The sequence below is a fragment of the Panthera leo genome, chromosome D4 (assembly GCF_018350215.1).
Source record: "Panthera leo isolate Ple1 chromosome D4, P.leo_Ple1_pat1.1, whole genome shotgun sequence".
Classification (NCBI taxonomy): Eukaryota; Metazoa; Chordata; class Mammalia; order Carnivora; family Felidae; genus Panthera; species Panthera leo.
This window is the reverse complement of record NC_056691.1, coordinates 86309403-86331885: the sequence shown is the minus strand read 5'-3', so window position 1 is coordinate 86331885 and position 22483 is coordinate 86309403. Positions and strand designations below refer to the sequence as shown.

Here is a 22483-nt window from a genome sequence, read left to right as displayed (position 1 = left end):
AAGCTCTGTCCCCGCCCCGCCGTCAGACTCCGCCCCTCCCCGCCCACAACGTGACCCGCCTTCGGATGGCAGCCTAATCTCCAAGCCCCGCCCCTCCCCCGGGTGCCGGGCGGGGCCATCCGGGGCTGCCCGCCGAGAAGCCTAGGCGGTGGGGGGCCGGACCCTCAGCTATGGCGAGCGAGCCCCGCAGAGGGGCAGAGACAGCCTCCACTCAGCCCCTCCGGCCGCTGGGGACCTACGGGTCAGTCAGTGAGCCGGCGCCTCCACAAGGGCGAAATCTGAGACACGTGGTTTCTAAGGCCCCTTACGTGTATGGAAGAATTTATGGTTCGGGACGCAGAAGAAACCGTGCAGCAGCGCGGGAGGGCAGAAAAAGCCAGAGTTGGGGCACCAAGTCCGGTCCGGCTGTTTCCGCGGCCCTCCTGGACCCAATGCTGTGACCCTTTTTCTGACACTCTGAAGGGTTCAGTGTCTTTCGATTGGGTGCATGAGGTAGAAGTTAATAAACACATTCCGGAAGACCCTGGGATCCGAAGGCCACACGGCGAGTTCCAGCATTCGGCCCAGGGTCACCACCGAGACCAGTTATATCTCATGTTCAGAAGCCGGGCCTTTAGCGACTTCCATACATCCCAGGGTGTGTTTGAGCGGCTCTGATGGGTGCGTGGAAACTGGGCGCCCGGGACGCAAGCCCATTCCCTCCAGAGTTGTCCTTCCCCGCTCGGCGTCACTGTCACCCCTAGCAACCCTCCCGCGACGGAGACCCGTCCCTTTAAGGGGAGCCTGAGCCCCGGCGGTCTTCGTTTCGCGCGCCCGCCCGCGGCGCCGGCGGAGCGAACATGGCCCAGGTTGCGCGGGCGCTGTGGCCGGTCCCGCACGCTCTGGCCTGGAGGCTGGGCGGTCGCCTCCAGTCGGCACTCCCCGCGCAGAGCCGGGCCGGCTTCGCAGGAGCGGCAGGAGGCCCGGGTCCCGCTGCTACCGCCCGCAAGGGGAGCCCGCGGCTGCTGGGGGCGGCGGCGCTGGCCCTGGGGGGCGTCCTGGGGCTGTACCACACGGCGCGGTGGCACCTGCGCGCCCAGGACCTCCGCGCAGAGCGCTCTGCCGCGCAGGTAAGCCCGGGCCGGATCGAGCCGCGGGTGGGGGTGCTGGGGGGCAGCAACGAACTTCGGAACTTCTGGCGGGGTCAGGTATCGCCTCCTCCGTCCGTTCGTGACCTTGGGCGACTGACTTGGTTTTAAGTCTCTGAGCCCTTAGCGTCCTCATCTGTGAAATGGGGTCGCTACTAATGCCTGCTAACCAGAATTGTTGTCTTTGCCCTGAAGTCGTTTTCTAACGTGTTTTTAGACTTTTTAACGGAAAGCTTTGGAGATCACAAGAAAGGGAAAGAAAGCTTGCGGAGTTTATTATTTTCCATACTTTTTTTGTCACTTGTCATTTGGAAAGTAATAAACGTTCCCTAAACCCTTCCACTGCCTTCAGATCCTAAAGCTGTGTATTTATTAGTGTTAGTGTTTTTAGGGAGCCGATGACCCTTAGATTCCAGGCCCCCGGAGACAGAGAGGGACAGGGAGGTGTCCCATAGCCGAGTGGTGGCCCAGCTGCCCTCGCAGTGCTCCATACACATCACCAACACAGCCTTTCTCTGCTGTGGCGCCCACCATCCATCCACAGATGCCCCCTTTTCTGGACCCAGGGGAGCAGGATGGTGGGAGGGGAGTGGCCTTCTCTGTATCTCTCTGCCCACCCCCATTGGCCAGCTGCAGTCTCCCATCTGAATGGTGAAGAAGGTAGACTGCCGCTGTGGCTTTCCAACATGAATATGCAGCGGCAACAGCTCACCGGGGGCTGCGGAACATGCAGATCCGGGGCCGAAGCCCAGCTACAACCCTCCCCACTTGGAGATCTGAGCTAGACCCCACTCTGACAACTGCTGGGCTCCGCCCCCTCACCCAGAGGCCCTTGGGCTGAGGGAGTGGCGGTGGGCACTCCAAGTTGCAACAATTGCTCTGCATCTCGGGTGGCACACCTGGGAATGTCTGATGTCCCCTTGGGATAGGAGGGAGAGGAGAGGTATCTAATGTTGAACAGAGACCGGAAGATGCTTCCTCCCCATACTTCCTACCTGGCGGGGGGCGCTGGATGGGCGCTTGAGGCTGGACTGCCCACTGCACGAGCCTGCTCCCCACCTCCCTGTGCCTCCCTTTCTCTCTGCCACCTATCCCCGTTCCTCCTGATGTTCCCTAGAAGTCATCCTAGAAGACCCCCCTGGGAAAAGTTTGCTTGGGGGTGGGGCCTGGGCGCCAGGCTTCAGAAGCCCCTCCTCCCTCTGCTCCCCACCCAGCTCTCCCTGTCCAGCCGCCTGCAGCTGACCCTGTACCAGTACAAAACGTGTCCCTTCTGCAGCAAGGTCCGCGCCTTCCTCGACTTCCACGCCCTGCCCTACCAGGTGGTGGAAGTGAACCCCGTGCGCAGGGCCGAGATCAAGTTCTCCTCCTACAGGAAGGTGCCCATCCTGCTGGCCCAGGAAGGAGAGAGCTTGGTGAGCCTCAGGGAGTGACCTTCCATGTCCTGGGTTTTCCTGGAATACCCCCGAGTTAGGCCCTGCTGTGCAGCTCTGGAAAAATGTGGGGTCTTTGGACCTTGCTGAGGATTATGAACCAGCTGGGCCAAAGGAGGCAGAGCATCACAGAACTCAACAGTGAGCTCTGAAATCAGGGTAGTCTGGGCTCAGGGTGGGGCTTTGTCACTCCCTGGTTGTGTGACTAAGGGCCAGTCACTTAGTCTCTCTGGGCTTGCTTGTTCATTAATCAAAGGAGGACGATACTCTTGGGTGGTAGGAAATGGTTGGCACAGTGCTTGGCTCCTAGCTTGTAGCTTCTAGAGTCCACCCTGCCCCCCACTGTCTGGGAGGCTGGACAGGCGAGTGGGGAGGTCCAAGATGTTAGGTCCTCCCCATACCCTCCTTACCTTCAGTCACACTTGGGCCTCCCTTACCCAGGATGGGCCTCCTTGAGGATGGGGACTAGGTCCTTGGGGAGGAGAAAGCTCAGAGTGGATATCAGTTTGGGGGACGAACCCCCAGGGATGGATATAAACAATGCCAAGCTTCCCCCCGGCCAGTTTCCTCGAATGCCTGGGGTTTTGGTGTTTTTTTTTTGTTTTTTGTTTTTTTTTTTAAGTTTATTTATTTTTGAGACAGAGAGAGACAAAGCATGAATGGGGGAGGGTCAGAGAGAGGGAGACACAGAATCTGAAACAGGCTCCAGGCTCTGAGCGGTCAGCACAGAGCCCCACGTGGGGCTCGAACTCACAGACCGCGAGATCATGACCTGGGCCGAAGTCGGCCGCTTAACCGACTGAGCCACCCAGGCGCCCCCCTAGGGGTTTGTTTTAAGAGGACCCTGGTGACCCTGCTGGTGGCCAGACAACCCCTACCCACGCCCCCAATTTAAACCAACCTCTCGTTCTTCAGCAACAACTGAATGATTCCTCTGTCATCATCAGCGCCCTCAAGACCTATCTGGTGTCGGGGTAAGGAGCCCCTCAGAGGCCCAGTCTGGGGTCACATTTCATCCCTTTCATCTCCAGGGAGGCCTTACCTGGGTTCCTACAGGGGCGCAGGGTAGGGCTGCTGCCCGGGTTTCCAGAATGAGCCATGGGCTTTTTACTCTGAGATACCCCCTTCCTTTCCTCTGCACGTCTCCCTCCACCAGGGAAGTGCTTCTGGTGTTTGCCCCAAGTCCCTCTTGCTGCAGGACCTCCTGTGGCACCCGCGAGAGGGTGGAACGTTTTGCGGGTTGGTGCCGGTTCCATCCCGGAGCTGGGTCAGGCTGGGGTAGATACTTACCCTGAGGAGGTCACGGCTCAGCCCCCGCGGAGGAAGAACTACTTGGGATGAGACTCTGGATGTCGTCTCCCAAAGGCAGCCCCTGGAAGACATCATCACCTACTATCCACCCATGAAGGCCGTGAACGACCAGGGCAAGGAGGTGACTGAATTCTGCAACAAGTATTGGCTCATGCTAGATGAGAAGGAGGCCCAGCGAATGTATGGCGGGAAGGAGGCGAGGACGTAAGTGAGGCCGGCGCAGGTCCCAGGAGGTGGCAAGGGCGGGGCCTTCCCAGAGGGGACAGGCTGAGCGAGACAGTGTAAGGGGGGGAGCACTATGGGAGACCAGGAGGGCTGGGGCCACGGCCAGGGCTGAGTCTCCTTAAGGACCTCCCGCTCAGGCCTCCGCTTCCCATCCGCAGGCTGCGCGGTCCAGACAACGTACCTGCTCCCGCGCCTCCCAGGCCCCGGGCTTTCTAAAGGCCCACCTGGCCTGCCCTCTGTCCCCACTTTGTCCACAGGGAGGAGATGAAGTGGCGGCAGTGGGCAGATGACTGGCTGGTGCACCTGATCTCCCCCAACGTGTACCGCACTCCTGCTGAGGCCCTGGCCTCCTTCGACTACATTGTCAGGGAGGGCAAGTTCGGGACAGTGGAGGGTGCCGTGGCCAAGTACATGGGTGCAGCTGCCATGTACCTCATCAGCAAGAGGCTTAAGAGCAGGTGATGATGGTGGGTGTGTGTGTGTGTGTGTGTGTGTGTGTGTGTGTGTGTGGCCTGCTGTCTCTCAGTCCCTAGTATAAACCAAGTCAGGACTCGAACTCAGACCTTCCAGTTGCCTCCACCACCCCAGGGGAAGCAGGACTGGCCTCAGAGTCCAGAGCTGGGTGCCTGCCTTCTGCCTTCTTCTGTTTCCTTCTCTGTGGTCGGGTCTCTTTCCTCCTCTGCCCACGGCCTCCCTGTCTGGGACAGATGATGACTGATTTTTGCAGGGGTGATGCCCCTCGGGGGAGCAGCCCTGCCCCCCCCCCCCCCCCGTGAGCCTTGCTGCTGTCCCAACCTGGGCTGAGGTTTGGAATCCCCCTGATGGACTTCCCCCTTCCCCACCCAGGCACCACCTCCAGGATGACGTTCGTGAGGACCTCTATGAGGCTGCCAACAAGTGGGTGGCAGCCGTGGGCAAAGACCGGCCCTTCATGGGGGGCCAGCAGCCAAATCTGGCTGATCTGGTGAGTGTGGTGGTGGCAGGGGGTGCCCAGACCTGAGGGGCCTGTCTGGGCAGAGAAAGCCCGGATGTAGGCAATATCTCCATCTCAACAGCTCTCCCACTCCGGAGGCACCTGGCTCCCTGCAAGGAACTGTCTTGATTTACATAACTGACAGGTTCAGAGGAGGGGTTGGCTTCAGGCCCAGCTTGATCAAGGGGCCCAAATGGTATTAGGTCTCAGCCTCTCCTGTTTCATCTCAACCCCTTGGGGTTGGCTTTAGCTTGAGGCAGGCCTGGGTCCAGCGCTCCAAGCTTGCACCCAGCAAAAGTCCCGGGACGGTGTCTTGTTGGTCTGGCTTCAATGCCAAGCCTTGAAGCCGTCCTTCAAGCCAAGGTGGAATATGTTGATTGCCAGGTCCGGGTCCTGGGGGGGGGGGGCGGGGGGGAGGTCTCCTCTCCTCAGCACATTTTCCCAAAGGAATCTCTGGAGGTGAGGGTTCTTGCCCAGATGTGGGGTGTGGGTGAAGGGCAGGCAAAACCTATAGAAATCCCACACACTTCACTCAAAGCCCCAAGTGCAAAATTGGCTGTTTAGTGAGCGCTTTCAGAGAGGAGAGGTGACGGGCCCCAGGGCACACAACTGGTGGAGGACAGGGCAGGTCTGGACACCCCCTCTGTACCCACCCCCAGGCAGTATACGGCGTGCTGCGCGTGATGGAGGGCCTGGAGGCTTTTGACGACCTGATGCGTCACACCCACATCCAGCCCTGGTACCTGCGGGTAGAGAAAGCCATTGCTGAGGTCCCCCAGTGACCTGAGTGTCCCAGGAGGGGTGCGAGACAGCGGAAGACACCAGCTGCCAAGACCAGGACCATGGGGTCAGCACCTGGTGATGCTGTGCAGTGGGGGACAGGATCGTTCTGCATCTTGCCCCCCCCTCCCTCCCAGCCCCAACGTTCTAGCATTGGACGCCTGCTGAGGCCGTGGGACGCTGGGGGACAAAACCCAGGTTTGATTTCTGTTTGTAGTCCCCCTGAGGGGCACCCCAGCCCCAAGGAGCCAGCCCACCCCTGCCTCCCGTCCTGGGCCTCCCTACTTTCAGCCATTCTCGGGGGCTCTCAGTGGCTGCTGTGTCCACACCTTGTGGGTGGGGATTGGGTCGGGCTCCTGCCCTGGACGGGGGAAGTGGGAATAGTCCGGTTCGCAGAGGATTTCATCCCTGGCTCCTCTTGGCTCCTGCCCTTCCCAAGCGCCCCCGAGACTCTGTGTCATGTTGGCAATAAAGAAAAGGTTTGCGGCTGTCGTGGAGATCTGTGGCGAAATGCTGCGTGGGAGGCTTCAGAAGGAGGCCGTGTCCAGCCCTGGTGGTAACTGCTATCTGTCCAGTGCCTTCTAGGTGTCAGGCCTGGGGTGAAGGACTTAGCAGGCTTTGTGTCCCATAAACCCTGGCACGCCACCACAGGGTAAGCAGCAGGGAGGCTTGAGGTGTCCCAGGGCACGGGTCCAGCTCTGCCCCTCGCCGACTGTGGGACTTTGGGCAGTGGCGCCCCTCCCTGAGCCTCAGTGTCCTCATCTGTCGAGTGAGCATAATGATAGTCTCCACCTCGAGGGGAGGTGGTGAGGGTTTGATGGGGAGGTGCAGGTCAAGTGTGGAGAAGGACACCCGGCTCAGAGCAGGGGCTGGACGGATCTCATCCTGCTCTACACATCAGGAGAGAAGGTTCCAAGAACACTGTCCCTTTCAGGGCCCTCTGAGGCAGGTGGGCACCCAGGCTTTAGTCCCAGGCCTGCGACTTCACAGGTAGGGGACTCTGGAACAAGGGGCCTAGAGGGAGAAGCCAGCTCTAGGAGCAATGGTCAGTGGGGGGGGGGGGGGGGGGAGGGGGTAAATGGCGCCCCCTACTGAGCAGAGCACCCTGGTCGGGGGTCCCCATTCCCCTGGTTTCAGCAAATGAAGAGCACAGTGGCCTCCCCAGGCCAGACAGGTGGCTAGTGGGCAGAACTCTACTCCCTGGGCTCTCCCTGCTGGGGCAACTGGGCAACTCCTTCCCCCAGACCCCCTCAGGAGAGTTTTAAAATTTTATTTTCTTTATTAATTTCTTTAAAACATAAAAATAATTTGGGGCACGTGGGTGGCTCAGTCAGTTGAGCATCCAGCTTCGGCTCAGGTCATGATCTCACTGTTTGTGAGTTCGAGCCCCGCATCAGGCTCTGTGCTGACAGCTCGGAGCCTGGAGCCTGCTTCCGATTCTGTGTGTGTCTCTCTCTCTGCCCCTCCCCCACTCGCAATCTGTTTCTCTCTCTCTCTCTGTCTCAAAAATAAACATTTAAAAAAACATAAAAAGAATTCATGTGCCTTGTGATGGCAGACACTGAAATAAGAGGCCTGAGGAGCATTCTGGAGGCAAAACAGCCTAACATTTGGAAGCAGTGGCCTCAGTCTCTCCTGCAGAGCTGGTCTGCTACCTGCTTGTTCTCGTTCCCGCCACAGGCTTCTGTCCTTGTCAGCACATGTGACGCTGGCTTGTTCTTCACAGCTGCAGAGTGCTCGCTGCATGGATAAGCCATAGCCCGCTGGCCAGGCCAGCCACACCAGCGTGGCTCCCCTTCCTGTCTCCTGGGAGTGGTTCTCCTGTGGGAGGAAGGAGAGAAGCCAAGGCCGGAGGCCACATCAGTCTGTGGCATGAGGCCACCTCCAAGAGCCACCCTTGTGTCCAGAATACTGTTCCTCCGAATCAGTCAGGCCTTAAGTCCTCAAAGGCCTTTGCTCCAGGGACCCGGGCCTGTGGATCCCAGAGCCTCCCTCAGGCAGGATAGGAACTAGGCCAGCAGCGCTGTGGGTCCCCCAGGGAGGGCCTTCCCTGCATCCCTGTCCCTCTTCCCATCTCTTCACAGACAGCCTTTTCCTGCCACCCAGCTGTCTGTGACGCCGTGGCCAGGGGAGGGTCTCACTGCCCACATCTCCACCCTATGCTCCCTGCCCCTTCTCTCCTGCTCAGCCCAGGGATTGTGTCTCCCAGCCCAGGCTTCCCCACTTGAGGCCTGGTCTGGCTAAGGAGGCTCAGGTACAGGCCAGGCCCCAGCTTCCAGCTACCTTCTCCCTGTTTTCACAGATTCAGATATTTTCTTCTGTCTCTGCATTTCACAGAGGAGGATATGGTTGTGGCAGAACCGTGTGCTGGGGACAGGGACCTGGCTGGGGGCTTTTTCCCTGGGGCCGCTGCAGGCCGAAAGGCACCCACCGGCACCCTCCACACCCTCCTCCACTGACTGGTCACCTTGAGGAAAAGGCCAAGGACGATAGTAGCTAGACCTGTTCCCTGCGACTGAGGCTGGAGAAGGGCCAGTCAACCCAAGGCCACCGTGGGACACCAACTGAGCGTGCTTCTTCCCCTGAGTATCCTCCACCGCAGGTGACAACCCTGCCTCAGTTTTCCCAAATGCTCCTTGGCCAGCCCCTGGGTATATTTTCCCATAACCACCAGAGGGCAGTAGAGGATGCGAAACAGGGCCTCATGCTGCCACCTCGTGACCAGCTTCAGAATCGCATCTCTTGTCTGGCTGGTCTTCGTTACCCAGCGACTCTTGGCTCATCTATAAAATGCGTTGAGCAGGTAAGGGTCCGAAAATGGGCAGGCAGGAAAAGCCACCCCTCTCGGAGGGAAGGGCCGAAAGCCAAGAACGTCTGCCCCATTTTGGTCAGGCTCAGATCAGGGCAGATGCCCTGTGGCCTTGATGACAGCAGAAGGCCTGAGGTGGGAACCTTGTCACAACCTGCTGTGACCTTGGACAAGCCCTCGGAGGTCAGCTAACCTTCGTGGGGTTGATGTGGTTGGAGATGGGAACACTACACAGAGTCAGCGTGCACAGTTGACATGTGATGGGCGTTTTATGCAGCCGGTGGGGTCTGCTGGCCTCAGAACACACTCTCTGTTCCCAACCGGGCTTTGAGGTCAAGAGCTCCAGGAAATGAGAAGAGTCGTGAGAACGAGATCCTTCTGCCCTGGGAGTCAGGGAGGTCTCTGGGGAGGACAAGCCACAGCTGGGGCTTCAAGAGTCAGGAGGATTCCGGTTTGCTTTGTTTGCTTGTTAGACTGTTAAATTTTAAAATTTCACTTTGATTATGCAAATGATGAATGTCTATTGTACATAAATAGAACTTTCAGATAAGCAAAAAGTTGATACCAATTATTCACGGTCCCACCAACCTAGAGATATGAGCACTCAAATTTTTTTTGGAGTACAGCCTTCTAGATTATTTTTTATGTAGCCCACATAGAGTGCATATGTGTATGTGTGTGTGTGTGTGTGTCACATACACAGATAGGTATAGATAAAATTTATATTTTATGAATAAATATCAGCTAAATGGGGCCTATTTTATGGCAAGGATTGTTTTGAGCACTTTACATACTTTACCCCATTTAATCTCTGCTACCCCACTTTACAAATGAGGAAACTGAGCCATCAGAGAGGTTAGGTGACTAGCCCAGTGTCACACAGAGCTGGTGGGTGGCAGAGGTAGGATTTGAACCCAGATCTGGCTCCAGAATCTGTAATCTTTTTAGGTACGTATGTATGCATGTCTGTCTGTATGTATTTTAATGTTTATTTATTTTTTGAGAGAGAGAGACAGAGAGTGTAAGCCAGGGAGGGGCACAGAGAGAGGGAGACACAGAATCCGAAGCAGGCTCCAGGCTCCGAGCTGTCAGCACAGAGCCCGACAGGGGGCTTAAACCCATGGACCATGAGATCGTGACCTGAGCCAAAGTTGGACACTTAACCAACTGAGCCACCTAGGTGCCCCTTCTTTTTTTTTTTTTTTTTTTAAGTTTGAGGGGGAGAGAGTGAGTGTGAACAGGGGAGGGGCAGAGGGAGAGGGAGAGGGAGAGAGCATCCCAAGCAGGCTCCTCACTGCCAGTGCAGAGCTGCATGTGGGGCTTGAACTCATGAACTATGAGATCATGACCTGAGCCGAAACCTAGTCGGACACTTAACTGACAGAGCCACCCAAGTGCCTCCCCCGAATCTGCGATTTTTTTATTTATTTATTTATTTTTTTTTTTTAAGAGAGAGAGGGCCCAAGTGAGCAAGGGGCAAAGAGAGAGGGAGAATCCCATGAGGGGCAGAGGGAGAGAGAAGCGAGGCTCACCTGAAGCGGGGCTTGTGTGCACCCAATGGGGAACTCAGACTCACAAACTGTGAGATCATGACCTGAGCCAGTCAGATGCTTAACCAACTGAGCCACCCAGGCGCCCCAGAATCTGTGATCTTAAAAATTTTTTTTTTTTAACATTTATTTATTTTTGAGACAGAGAGAGACAGAGCATGAACAGGGGAGGGGCAGAGAGAGAGGGAGACATAGAATCCGAAGCAGGCTCCAGGCTCTGAGCTGTCAGCCCAGAGCCCGATGCGGGGCTCGAACTCATGGACCGCAAGATCGTGACCTGAGCTGAAGTCGGATGCTCAACCGACTGAGCCACCCAGGTGCCCCCAGAATTTGTGATCTTAACACAATGCCTTACTACTCCTCTCTCTCTAGGTAATTTTTCCTTTTTTTTTTTTTCTTTCAATTTTTAATGTTTACTCATTTTTGAGAGACACAGAGAGACAGAGCGCTACTGGGCTGGGTGGGGGGGTGGGGGGCCGAGAGAGAGGGAGACACAGAACCCGAAGCAGGCTCCAGGCTCTGAGCTGTCAGCACAGAGCTCGACGTGGGGCTTGAACTCACTGACTGTGAGATCATGACCTGAGGTGAAGTGGGACGCTTAACCGACTGGGCCACCCAGGTGCCCCAAGTTTTTCCTTTTTTTAAAGTAAAAATTCGGATCGTGAACATATTCCGGATCAGTAATTGCTCTACAAGTCTGATGGCTGTGTAGTCCTCCACGGTAGCCACCTTCCGTGGGATGACTGTTCCCTAATTTACTTCACCAGTCGAACGGGAAGGATTTTGAGGGGTGAGGGGCAGAAGGGTGTAACGGGGAACAGGGTTTGCAGTGGGGGAGTGGCGTGGTGGATTGAGTAATGGCCCCCAAATGTGTCCGGGTCTTCGTCCCGGGAACCTGTGGCTGTTACCTCGTGTGCTCAAGGGAATTTGTAGATGTGATTAAATTAGTGATTTTGAGATGAAGGGATTTTCCTGGATGGGGCCTCAGGATTGGGCCCTAAAGGTGACATGATCACAAGTGTCCTTGTAAGAGGGAGGTGTGACTCCAGAAGAGAGGAGAAGGAAGCAGAGGCCAGCGGGGGCGGGGGGACATTCGAGAAAGCTCGACCAGCCAAGGGATGCTGAAGCCTCCAGAACCGGAAGGAGCCAAGAGGCGGACTCTCCTCCGGAGCCTCCAGAAGGAAGCAGCCCTGCGGGCACCTTGATTTCAGCCCAGTGAAATAGAGATCGGACTTCCAAGCGTCTAGAACCGTGAGAGAACAGATGAGATGAATCTGTCATAAGACACCACGCTTGTGGCACTTTGTAACAGCAGCTACAGGACACGAATACATAGGATAGAAGCCAGTGTGGCCTGGGAAGAGAATCGGCTACTGGGAGGAGCCTAGTGACCTCGGGCAAGTGCCTTGTCCCGTCAACTCTGTGAACTGAGAGGTGGGGCTGGGCTGTGTGGGGCGGAGGGGGCGGAGCCACTGAGGGGTGGAGCCAGCCCCCTGGGTCTTCAGCATCTACATCTGCTGTGGGGAGATAACAGGTCGTGTTGATGGGCAAATGGTCAAAAGAGATGGCTCCTGGGTGGCCGCCCCAGCCAGCTTCGGTTCCAGGAAGCTCCGAGCAGGAGGCCCAGCTCAGTCTTGCCCCCCTGGGGAAACTGCGGCAGGCCTCTGGCCCTCCCCCTGCCTCAATTTCCTCATTCTTGGTTCTTACCTGGCCTAGCCCATTGTGTCCCTCCTGCTGGCCCTTCCTAGCCAGCCCTGGCCAGCCAGTGTGACCAGGCCTGGCTGGTCTGCTCCGGCTTCCTCGTCAGCCCTGGAGAGCAGGGACCAAGGTTCACACCTGGGCAGCTGGGCCCAGCACACAGGTGCTCCCCTCTGCCTTCCCCTACATTCCAACCTGCTCAGACCAATGAGATCTGGATGGGGGGCGGCCCAGCCGGGAGCCAAGGTTGAGAACATGGCTTCGGAGTGAACGAGCTGGTTTGACTCTCACTTCAACATATACTTACCCTTTGTATGAACCCGGACAAGTTCCTTCTCACTCTAAGCCGTCAGGAAGGTTCTGTGCCCATCTTGCTTGTAAGGAAACTGAGATTCAGGGAGGCATGAGATTTGCCCAAGATCATATCGCCAGGTGCTAGGATTTAAGCACAGGCTTGCCCAACGAGTTCCCGGTTCTCTGTGGCCTCCAGGCTCAGGAGAATAACCAGGGACCGGGTGCCACCTGTCTGGAGTTGAGACAGAGTGCTCCTGGGTGAAAGTCCCCACGGGTGGGTCGCAGCATGGTCCCTGTCCCATGGGCCTCCTGGCGGGGAGCCTCAGCAGAGCCAGGGGTCAGCTGACGTGCATTTGAGGCCCTGTCAGCTACTCACAGTGAGGCCTTGGGCAAGTCATTTTTCCTCCAGCCTTAGTTTCCACATCTGTAGAATGGGGCCACGGTGGCAGAAACACCTCCTAAAACCACTGAGGGCTAAGTCCTGTGTGTGCAGGGCTCCAGCTGGTGCCCTCAGGATTAGAGATGGAAGGGTCTATCTAGCTTCAGGAGGGAGACGGGTAGAGGAATCACCAGGCCCTGCAACCCCCACCCACCCACACACCCACAAATTGCAACCCCCACCCCACCCCCAGGTTGGGTTTCTTCAGATGCCAGAGGCCCCAGGCCTGCACGAGCCTCCCAACACTGGAGGCTAGAATGACAAGCACTGAGGGGGTGACTTACTGTGTGTTTGGCTGGGGAAAGGGAGCTGTTTTTTAAGGACCAGTCTTGTCTTTTCCTGATCTCATTTCAACTTCTTTTTGTTATTATTATTATTTTTTTAATGTTTATTTTTAAGAGAGAGAGGGAGAGGGAGAGAGAGAAAAGGAGACACAGACTCCGAAGCAGGCTCCAGGCTCCGAGCTGTCAGCACAGAGCCTGACACAGGGCTCAAACTCAACAACCATGAGATCATGACCTGAGCCAAAGTTGGACACTTAACCGACTGAGCCGCCCAGGCACCCCTAATTTCAACTTCCTTTTTAAAAGAATTATCATTGGGGCACCTGAGTGGCTCAGTCGGTTAAGCATCCAACTCTGGGTTTCAGCTCAGGTCATGATCTCACGGTTCATGAGTTTGAGCCCCAAATTGGGCTCTGCACTGACAGTGCAGAGCCTGCTTGGGATTCTCTCTCTGCTCCTTGCTTGCTCTCTCTCTCTCGCTCAAAAGTAAATAAATAAATAAATATTTAAAACGATTATCATTGAGGGGCACCTGGGTGGCTCAGTCAGTTTAGCATCTGACTTGATTTTGGCTCAGGTCATGACCCCAGGGTCATTGGGATCAAGGCCTGAATCAGGCTCTGAGCTGAGCCCAGAACCTGCTTGAGATTCTCCCTCCTGCTCTGCCCCTCCCCCTGCTGGTGCACATACACCCACTCTCAAAAAATTTTTAAAATGAGTATTTTTAAAATTTGAGTATAGTTGACACAATGTTAAATTTCATCCCAATTTTATTTTTATAATTGATGTCTCACATCTTTTTAAACAATTTGCTTTCCTTTTTTTTCTTTTCTTTTTTTTTAGAGAGAGAGGGCACCAATGAGCGAGGGTGGAGAGAGAGAATCCCACGGGAGGCAGAGAGAGAGAGACAGAGAGAGAGACAGAAGCAGGGCTCGTGTTCACCCGAAAGCGGGACTCGAGTTCACGGACGGTGAGATCATGACCCGAGCCGAAGTCAGATGCTGAAGCAACTGAACCACCCAGGCGCCCAAGATTTGATTCTTAAGTAATCTCTACACCCAGCCTGGGGCTCAAACCCACAACCCTGAGCTCCAGAATCGCACACTCCATTGACTGAGCCAGCCAGGCACCGCGCCCGCGCCCCTTTCCAGCTTTCTAACAGCCCTTCCAGGCAAGTCTTAATTCTCTTTATCTAATGGACAGACAGGCTCAGAGAGGTGCTGTGACTCTTCCAAGGCCAACCTGGGCCACACTGGGGCAGGGATTTCCACTGTCCCGTGGCCAACCCATGGAAAGTCAGACAGGCTTTCTATATTTGTTCCCTATTGCTGCTGTAACAAATTAGCACACAGTGACTTAACCAATATAAAAGTATTACCTTGCAGTTCTGGAGGTCAGAAGTCTGAAATGCGTCTTACTAGGCTAAAATCAAGCAGGGCCGTGTTCCTCCTGGAGACTCTTGGTGGTGAATCCTTTCCTTGCCTCTTCCAACTCCCAGGGGCCACCCACATTCCTTGACTCGTGGCCTTGACAACGACCTTGGGCCGAGTCCTTCCTGTGCCGTCTCCCTGACTCTCCCCGATCCCCCATTGAAGGACCCGTGTGATTACATGGGGCCCACCTGGGTAATCCAGGATAATCTCTCTATTTTAAGGTCAGCTGATTAGCAACCTTGATTGCCCCGTGCAATGTAACCTAATTCACAGGTTGTGGGAATTAGGACAGGGACCTCTTTGGGAGGGGCAGGCATAATTCTGCCTACGGCGCTCGGGAACATTTGGTTGGGAGAGCAGGTTCTGGGTGAGGGGACCCACTTGCCAAGACCTACTGGTCAGGAAATGGTTTATGCCCGTTAACCCTGGCAATGAACAGCTGAAGCAGGTGCCATATTAGTTTCCCAGCTGCTAACAAATCACCACAAACTTGGATGATCCCAAACAACAAAAATTCATTCTCTCATAGTTCAGGAGGCCCAGAGTTTGGGATCCAGCTGTCGGCAGGGTTGGGTCCTTCTGGACAGTCTGAGGGAGAAACTGCCTGCCACTCTCTTTGCCTTGGGTGGCCCCTGCAATCCGTGGTATTTCTTGGCTTGTAGATGCATGCCCTGTGGTCACATGGCCTTTTACCTCTTTCTGGGCATGTCTGTCCAAATTCCCCTGTTCTATAAGGACGCTACTCATTGGGCCTGGGGCTCACCGTAATCCAGGTTTTGTTCTTTAATAAAAATTTTTTAATGTTTTGAGAGAGAGACAGAGTGTGAGCAGGGGAGGGGCAGAGAGAGAGACACACAGAATTTGAAGCAGACTCCAGGCTCTGAGCTGTCAGCACAGATCCCCACCCGGGGCTCGAACCCACCAACTGTGAGATCATGACCCGAGCCGAAGTCGGATGCTTAACCGACTGAGCCACCCAGGCGCCCCCACTGTAACCCACTTGATTACATCTGCAAAAGTCCTATTTCCAAATAAAGTGACATCCTGAAGTTCCCGGGGGACATGAATTTGGGGGGGATGCTATTCAACCCAGTACAAGTGGTATATACCAGTTTCAAAAATGGGCACACTTCCGTGCCTCCCTACAGCCTCTGAATGCCACAGCCCCCTGATGGAGTCCCCAAGCTGCTTCATACTGTCCCCTGCTGCCCTGACATACCTGGGGCCATCAGGGACAGAGTGTGGATTGTTATTTAATGAAAATGGTACCAGGCGCGGTCTTAAGTGTCGGAGATAATGCTACAAATGCTTTCCGTGCCCCAGAGGGCCTCTCCCTCTCCCGGGGAGACAGGCAGAAAGCAAATCGAGAACATCAGGCAGGGCCCCACAACATCTCTGTGTGCCAGCTGGGTGGGAATGAGCGGTGAGGCTGGGAGGGGCACCCAGGGCAGTGGATGATGGCACTGCAGCACCTGGAGGGGCTTCAGGGGCAGCGAGTGACCAGCTCTGCCCAAGAGACTCGGGAGGCCTGAGGAAGAAACATCAGGCTCGGGGGGCTCTGGTGACCTGTGCAGAGCACCCCCAATCCCATTTTAAAGAGGGAGTGCCTCCGAGAAGCCCGGAGAGGGTAGCTTTCTCATTTCCTCTGATGAGAAAGGTGGATTCTTTCTCTGATGTGCAGTTGCCCCCCCCATCTCCCCCCCCCCCCCCCCGAGCCCTTACCAGAAAAAAGTCACATGGCTCCATCATCAGCTTTGAAACAACTTTATTAGAAGGCTGTTTTAAAGGACAACTTCCAATTCTGTCTTAATATGCTTTTTCACAAATTCCAGTTATCCCTAGATTTAGATAAAACAGTAATTTTTGCATTGATCTTTGCATCCTATTTGAATTGTCCTCACCAGGCCATTCTGGTGGAACAGAAGCGCGACCGTGAAGTCGCCAAGTTGACCAGCGTTGCTGAGCAGGAGTGGTGGGGGGGAGGGGGGGCCTGGGGGGGAGGGAGCCCACTTCACAGGCGGGGGCGGGGAGCTGGCCGCCCTCTCCTGGAGCCCCCACCCCAAACTCACAGTGATAGGCCCCTCAGCGCCTAGTCAGTCTAAAGGCTGAAACAAGAGATCCTCCCAGCCCAAGAAATGATCTGGACTTCCACGCTCAACGGAGTGGAGATTTCTGCCACTCTTCCTGCCCCCGGTCAGACCCTCAGATCCTAAGGCTCTTCCTGGGTGCAAGCCCTGCTCCAACCTGCCAGGAGCCACCTCCCCATGACCAGGGCCCTCCCGCCCTGACCTTTCTTCTGTCGCCAGTTCCGAGGCATTTCTTTGGACAGACTTGACGACAGTGCGGCCAGCGGCGGGAAAGGTCACTCCCACGGCCCCTCCTTCCTCTCCCCACCCCACCTGGAGGGTGCTGGGAAGGTACAATCAACCATGAACATAAATATGAATACAAAATGAACTTGAAAATGACAGGCTATTAATTAAACAAATCTATAAAAATAGTTAGGACAGAACTCTGTTCAAATAAATATGAAATAAATAGGCTCCAAGCACTGTGACGCCCTGCATCGGTGGAATGTGAGGCTGGTCCCACTTTGCCCCGATTGGGATTGGACACGAATCCCCAGGGGGCGTCAGAAACAGACTTTAATGCAGTCGGCCAGGCTTTCTACCCCCTCTGTCTTCCCTCTGGAAGCACAGAACTTGCACATTTGTCCAGTGTGCCCTTCTGAACAAAACCCTTTTCCCAATGATATATAATTAAGGCCTTTAAAAACCTTTTCCTTCTCTCCCCAGGACGCGCGGACCCCCGGCAGCGGCTCCCCTTCCCGCAGCTACATGACGCCTCACCGCTCTCACTCCAGAGCAGGGGACGGGGGTTGGTTCTGAGTTGGTGCCAGTCCTGACGGAGTCTGGGGCCAGCTCAGAGCACCAAGACACCCCGGCAGCCGGAGCAGAGGCTTTCTGCGTTGCGGGACCCAGCACGTGCCTTCCGTGAAGCCATGCACCAGGATGCCAGGCGGCCAATGGCGGGGCGTGGCCTTGCCCCCTGCATGCACACGCACACCCAGGTGCCCGTCCGTTGGTGAGCTCAGAAGCCAACAGCAGGGCTCAGAAGAGGGTGCGCACAAAAGCCAGACTCCTCCCTCTTCCCGGCACAACCTGGCCAGAGGTGACACTGTGGGCCAGGAAGCCAGGTGTGAGGTCCCCACGGACTGAGGCGAGAGGAGCAAGCAGTAACATGGGGAGTGGGCTGGTAGCCCTCCTCCTACCATATTAACACAGCAGCGAGGAAGGAAGGAAGGCGGGCGCGGGGTAGGCGCCCAGCAGGCCAGGGTTGGCAAGGCCCGCGGCTGGTGGTCTGGCTGCAAGATGGAAGAACCAAGCCGGTTCCGAGCCCTGCTATCTCGGCAGGCACCGCAGGAAGCGTCCTGTCCCTGTGTGCGTGTGCCTGTGTCCTGCTACCCCCCCGCCGGAGCGGACGTGACAGTCGGCCAGGGTCAGCGGGACACAGCCGGTGAGCCTGCCAGGCCTTCCCCTACTCCCTTGCGGGCGCACCCCAGGCTTTTCACAGCTTGGCTTCAGTCAGCTTAGTGTTGGCACATTCACAGAATGAGATGGCTAAACATCCCGGGGCTGCAGGCCCAGGATCCATGAGTCTGCCGAGCGAGGCGGGGTCGCACCCCCGTCCCATCACCGCGACTGCACGCCCAGGGTGATCTTCAGGTTCTCGTAAACCACGTAGCTGATGCTCACGGCCGGGATCACCTTCATGAAGTTGGGGGCCAGCCCCCGGTACAGGCCAAAGGCGCCCTCGGTCCGCAGGATCTGTCTGAAGAGGCTGCTCATGGTCACCTCCGGGGCGCCCTCGATGGAGGCTGTAGCGAGAGAGGCACCCATCAGAGGCTTGCCAGCTCCTCCTGAGAGCCTGACCTGCCCTGGGAGATGGGCCCCTGGGCACTGGCCCAGGACCAGCATTACCTTGGGCCTGCATCCGGGTCCTGACCAGGGCCAGTGGGTAGCTGGCCAGCTGACCACAGGTGCTGGACATGGTGCCACAGGCCAGGAGCACAAATACGCCAGGGTCGGCGCTGTTTACCGCATAGCGCTGCAGCCAGGCGTTCTTGAGCGTCTGAAAGGGGAAAGGGGAGCAGGGATGAGCCCAAGTGCCTCTGAGCCTCACAGAGACCTTGTGAGGCCACAAGAGACAGGGGCGCTGTCTCCAGTTATTGGATCCACACAGGAGGCACTTCCTTGTCACATGGGATCCTCGAGGCTACTGTAACCCGATTCGCTTGGCCTGCCTGCCCTTCGTTTCTGCTCTCACTGGGGGCTCCTGGATAAGACCGGGAGCAGGGATGAGACAGGGGCAGCAGCCCCTTCCCTACACAGAGAGCCTGACTCCTGGGGTCTGAAGTCTTCCGGGGGCATAGTGGACCCCCACAGACTTGTGCTCTGACAATCTGCCCACTGAATTCCTGAGGGCATAGGACTTGGGGGCTGCAGTGTGACAGGAGACCCTTGCAATGACTTGATGACTCTGGGAGGAGACACTGGTGTTCCTTGTCGCAGTCATCCCCAGTGTCTTTCAGGAAGTGTGACAACAGATGGGGGGGGTCCTGGCTACTAGGGGTTCCTCACCTCGTAGACGGCTAGGTCTATCCCAGCGTAGGGGATGATCCCCAGCATGTTGGGAACATAGCCTTTGTAGAAGGCGGCCATCCCTTCTCTGGCCAGGATCTTCCTGGCACAGTCCAGCATGCCCGAGTACTGTCCTGTCTTGCGCAGGGCCATCCGGGTCTTCAGAACCTGGAGAACCCAAAAGGAGCAACGGGAGGGTAAGCACGGCCCCCTCCTGGCCCTCAACCCCACGCACACTGCTTGTTCTAAGAGGCTCTACCACAGACCAACGTGGCCCTCACCTCCATTGGATAGATGCTACTCTGCGCGATGGCCCCAGCCAACGACCCTGCCACAAGTCTCTCGTGAATCCTCAGAGTCTCCTGGTCACTCCCCACAAGACGCTTGATCTAGAACAGAGAGCAAACGGACTGATACACCCCAGAGATCAGCGCACTGGCCCCTGCCCCACCGTTCCTCCCAGAGCCAGTCAAGTTTAACCAAGACCCGGTGTCCCTGGCACCTGTGACACCGCCCCAAAATAGAAGGAACTGACCCACAGTGGAGCTGGCAGCAGGGTGGGGGCCGGACCCAGCTGCCTGCCCCGCCCTGCTGTCCCCAGTGACTGGCTCCAAGTTCCAGGGCATCAGCAGGGCAGGGACCTCAGCCCAGGGAAGCTGGGTCCTCACCTGTTCATAGGCCATGAATTTGATGGCCGACTCAGGGGCAATTTTGAGGACGTTGATGCCATTGCCCCGCCAGAGGGATTTGGCCCCACCTTCTCGAATCATCTGGGTGAACCCACCCACGATGCACATGTTGTTGCTTCGGGAAGCGTGGACCTGAGGAGGGAAGGACAAGCGGTCAGAAAGAACCCTGCGGCCAGAGGGCTGCCATTGATGGACAAAGAGGCTCTATCACAGGCCAACACACCGAGGTCAGCGGGCAGCTCTCTCTGTTTCTTGGTTTTCAGAAGGGTAACGCAACACCGTGACAATCAAACACGGCTACCCCAGCTCCTCACTGTGCACCCACTGTGTGCCAACATTGTGCTAAACACCTCCACAATAACTACCTTAAAACGTTTCTTGGGGCGCCTGGGTGGCTCAGTCGGCTAAGCGTCCGACTTCGGCCCAGGTCATGATCTCACGGTTCGTGAGTTCAAGCCCCGCGTCAGGCTCTGTGCTGACAGCTTGGAGCCTGGAGCCTGCTTTGGATTCTGTGTCTCCCCCTCTCTCTGCCCCTCCCCAGCTCATGCTTGCACTCTGTCTCTGTCAAAAATAAATAAACTTTAAAAAACAATAAAAAAAAAAAAGTTTCTTAAACTGAGCTTTTTCTTATCGCAAAATTTCAAACACATACAAAAATGGACAGAGATATCATGGGCTTTCGTGAGCCCATAATCAGCTTCAACAAGCATGAAACCACGGCCACTCTACATCTGCGTGCGCTCCCCACCCCCACCTGTTGGATCGCTTTAAGGCACATCCCAGGCACCATCATTCCACCCACGCACCGCTTTTCATCCCTACCGCGTTCCTGGGAATTCAGTTAAGAAACACAAATCGATGAGGCAATTTGCTGGAGCCCCTTGGTTTTTTTTTTTTTACAGAGGACCTGGACGTCCCGGCACTAAAGTGACTTACTTGCCCAAAGTTCCACGGCTGTGAGGATGGGGGACCCCCTAAAGCTCTTCTCCCCACACCATTCCACCTCCCAACTTGGGCACAAGAAGGGAGTTCACATTTAACAAGCTTCAAACCAATGCAGGCTCAGGAGGGCAAGGGGGGGGGGGGGGGGCGGGGGAGGAAAGGATGGCACCTTTTCTGAGCCCGGCTCAGAAACACAAGTGTCAGCACACAAGCAAGGGGACAAGCAGGTGACTGGCCATATTCAGGTGACACTGAAGTCCAACAGGGCGTCCTCGTGCAGGTCGATTTCACAACCCTGTCCCTGACACGGGCCTAGCTTATCTCTGCCCTATGGACGTGGAGTCAGGCACCCGGCCAAGGTAAAGGTCTCCGGGCCAGGTGGGGGTCCACTTACTCCGACCCCGTGTGATGTCTATGCAAGATGCACCCAAAGAAACAGGTTCCTGTCACGCCCGGTTCTTGGTGGCCTCACTTGCCCCCATCACGGCCCTGTAACGTGACCCCTGGCTTGCTTGACCCAGATAAAATGAGATAAACTATGTGCAAAAGGGCACCTAGATCTGGATCTTATGCTGCCCTGTCTGAGCAGTAATTCCGATCTAATTTAATGGGTTAGAAAACTATAAGCCAAACAGGGTTATACAAAGGAGGAGAAAACCAACCCGCTGAGGAACCAGGGGATAGAACCCAGGCACTCTGAGGCCCGCTTCCCCACATACCTGCATAAGCACCTTGAGTCTGTCCAGGGGTGCCGTGCAAGTTCTGGACACAGCCCCTGCCCCGCCTCCAGCCACGAGGTGTCTCCACCACATCCCCGTCTGCCTCTCCTCCACTGTGAATTCGTCGGGGACCGTCAGATTCTCACCCACATCGAAGATCTGCGAGGAAGACCAACAAAGATAAAATAAGCAGGCTCCTGACTCTCGTGGCCAAGCTGCTGGCAGACAGCTAGGTCCATAACGTTCCACCGTCTAGAAGGGCCGAGCCCGAGGGGCCACACAGATAGTGAGAATGCCAAGGGCCCAGGGTCGGAGACGGGCGTGCCCCTCCCCCTTCACCGTGTGAAGGTGGCACAGCTCCGATCCCTTTCGGAGCCGTGCAGAGGCCCAGGGATAGAATCTGAGAGCGCAGCTGGAAGAAAGCAGTTATAAAACCACTTGGACGGCTTTGCAGATACTGCCCCTGGCTCCTGTAAGAATGGCTTACAGAGGCATTTCAGCTGAGGATCACCAGACTGCCTGTACTGAAAGGGTCAAGTCAGGGGTAAAAATTCTTCTGAAACCCGATGTGTAACCAGATCACGCTGGCAGAACATTGTGCAAGGGCCTCAGCAAATATCAGAGGGGTTGCGATGTCTACGTAATGGCCTCTCTCCTGGGCGGCATCCTGCCGAGTCCGCACCAGCTCTGCTCTGACGCCTGGAGCAGGGCACCTAACTTCCCCCATTGAGAGCCAGGCGCGCCCTGAGGGTGAGGCCCTGACCTGGACACAGTGGGAGACAGATTGGAGGTGAACCCCAAGCGAAGGGGCTTGCAGGCGGGGCACCAACATGGCCACGACCAGGGAGGTGTGGGTCTTTCTGAACAGCGGCGCTGACAGGTGTGAAGGAACACTACGAACAGGACCGTGGGGATGTTTTCTTTTGATAGAGAGAAAGGACACAAAAAGGTGGGGGGGGGAGAAACTTAATGGCTCTGTATTTGTTCTCTGTACAGTGTCCCCCGCCGCCCAAGGCACACTCCGGCTTTGGGAGAATAAGCCGGATCGGGGAAGGGGTGTTTGGAGTGGACCCTGAAGAACAGGCGGTGTGTGGGGCAGGAGGGCACCCCTGGCAGAGGGAACCCATGTCTGGGGAACGG

General features: G+C 56.3%; 2 protein-coding genes across 4 annotated transcripts in view; one reads left to right on the top strand and one right to left on the bottom strand.

Moving 5' to 3' along the window:
* The first annotated feature begins 755 nt into the window (after positions 1 to 755).
* On the top strand, positions 756 to 6334 carry PTGES2 (prostaglandin E synthase 2). The gene is made up of 7 exons (XM_042913831.1): positions 756 to 1109; positions 2342 to 2539; positions 3473 to 3531; positions 3923 to 4072; positions 4351 to 4551; positions 4940 to 5057; positions 5726 to 6334. Exons 1-7 carry the CDS (start codon positions 840 to 842, stop codon positions 5846 to 5848), a joined length of 1119 nt encoding a protein of 372 aa, XP_042769765.1. The 5' UTR covers positions 756 to 839; the 3' UTR covers positions 5849 to 6334.
* Positions 6335 to 16374: 10040 nt separating this feature from the next.
* The window catches only part of SLC25A25 (solute carrier family 25 member 25), a 34069-nt gene continuing 27960 nt past the window's right edge, over positions 16375 to 22483 (bottom strand). For all 3 annotated transcript variants that reach the window (XM_042912470.1, XM_042912471.1, XM_042912472.1), the window contains exons 5-10: positions 21344 to 21502; positions 19662 to 19814; positions 19275 to 19382; positions 18994 to 19161; positions 18334 to 18484; positions 16375 to 18230 (exon numbers count right to left, since the gene is read on the bottom strand). In XM_042912470.1, coding sequence (XP_042768404.1) covers positions 18046 to 18230; positions 18334 to 18484; positions 18994 to 19161; positions 19275 to 19382; positions 19662 to 19814; positions 21344 to 21502 — 924 coding nt within the window. In that variant the 3' untranslated portion in view covers positions 16375 to 18045. The remainder of the gene's footprint in view (positions 18231 to 18333; positions 18485 to 18993; positions 19162 to 19274; positions 19383 to 19661; positions 19815 to 21343; positions 21503 to 22483) is intronic.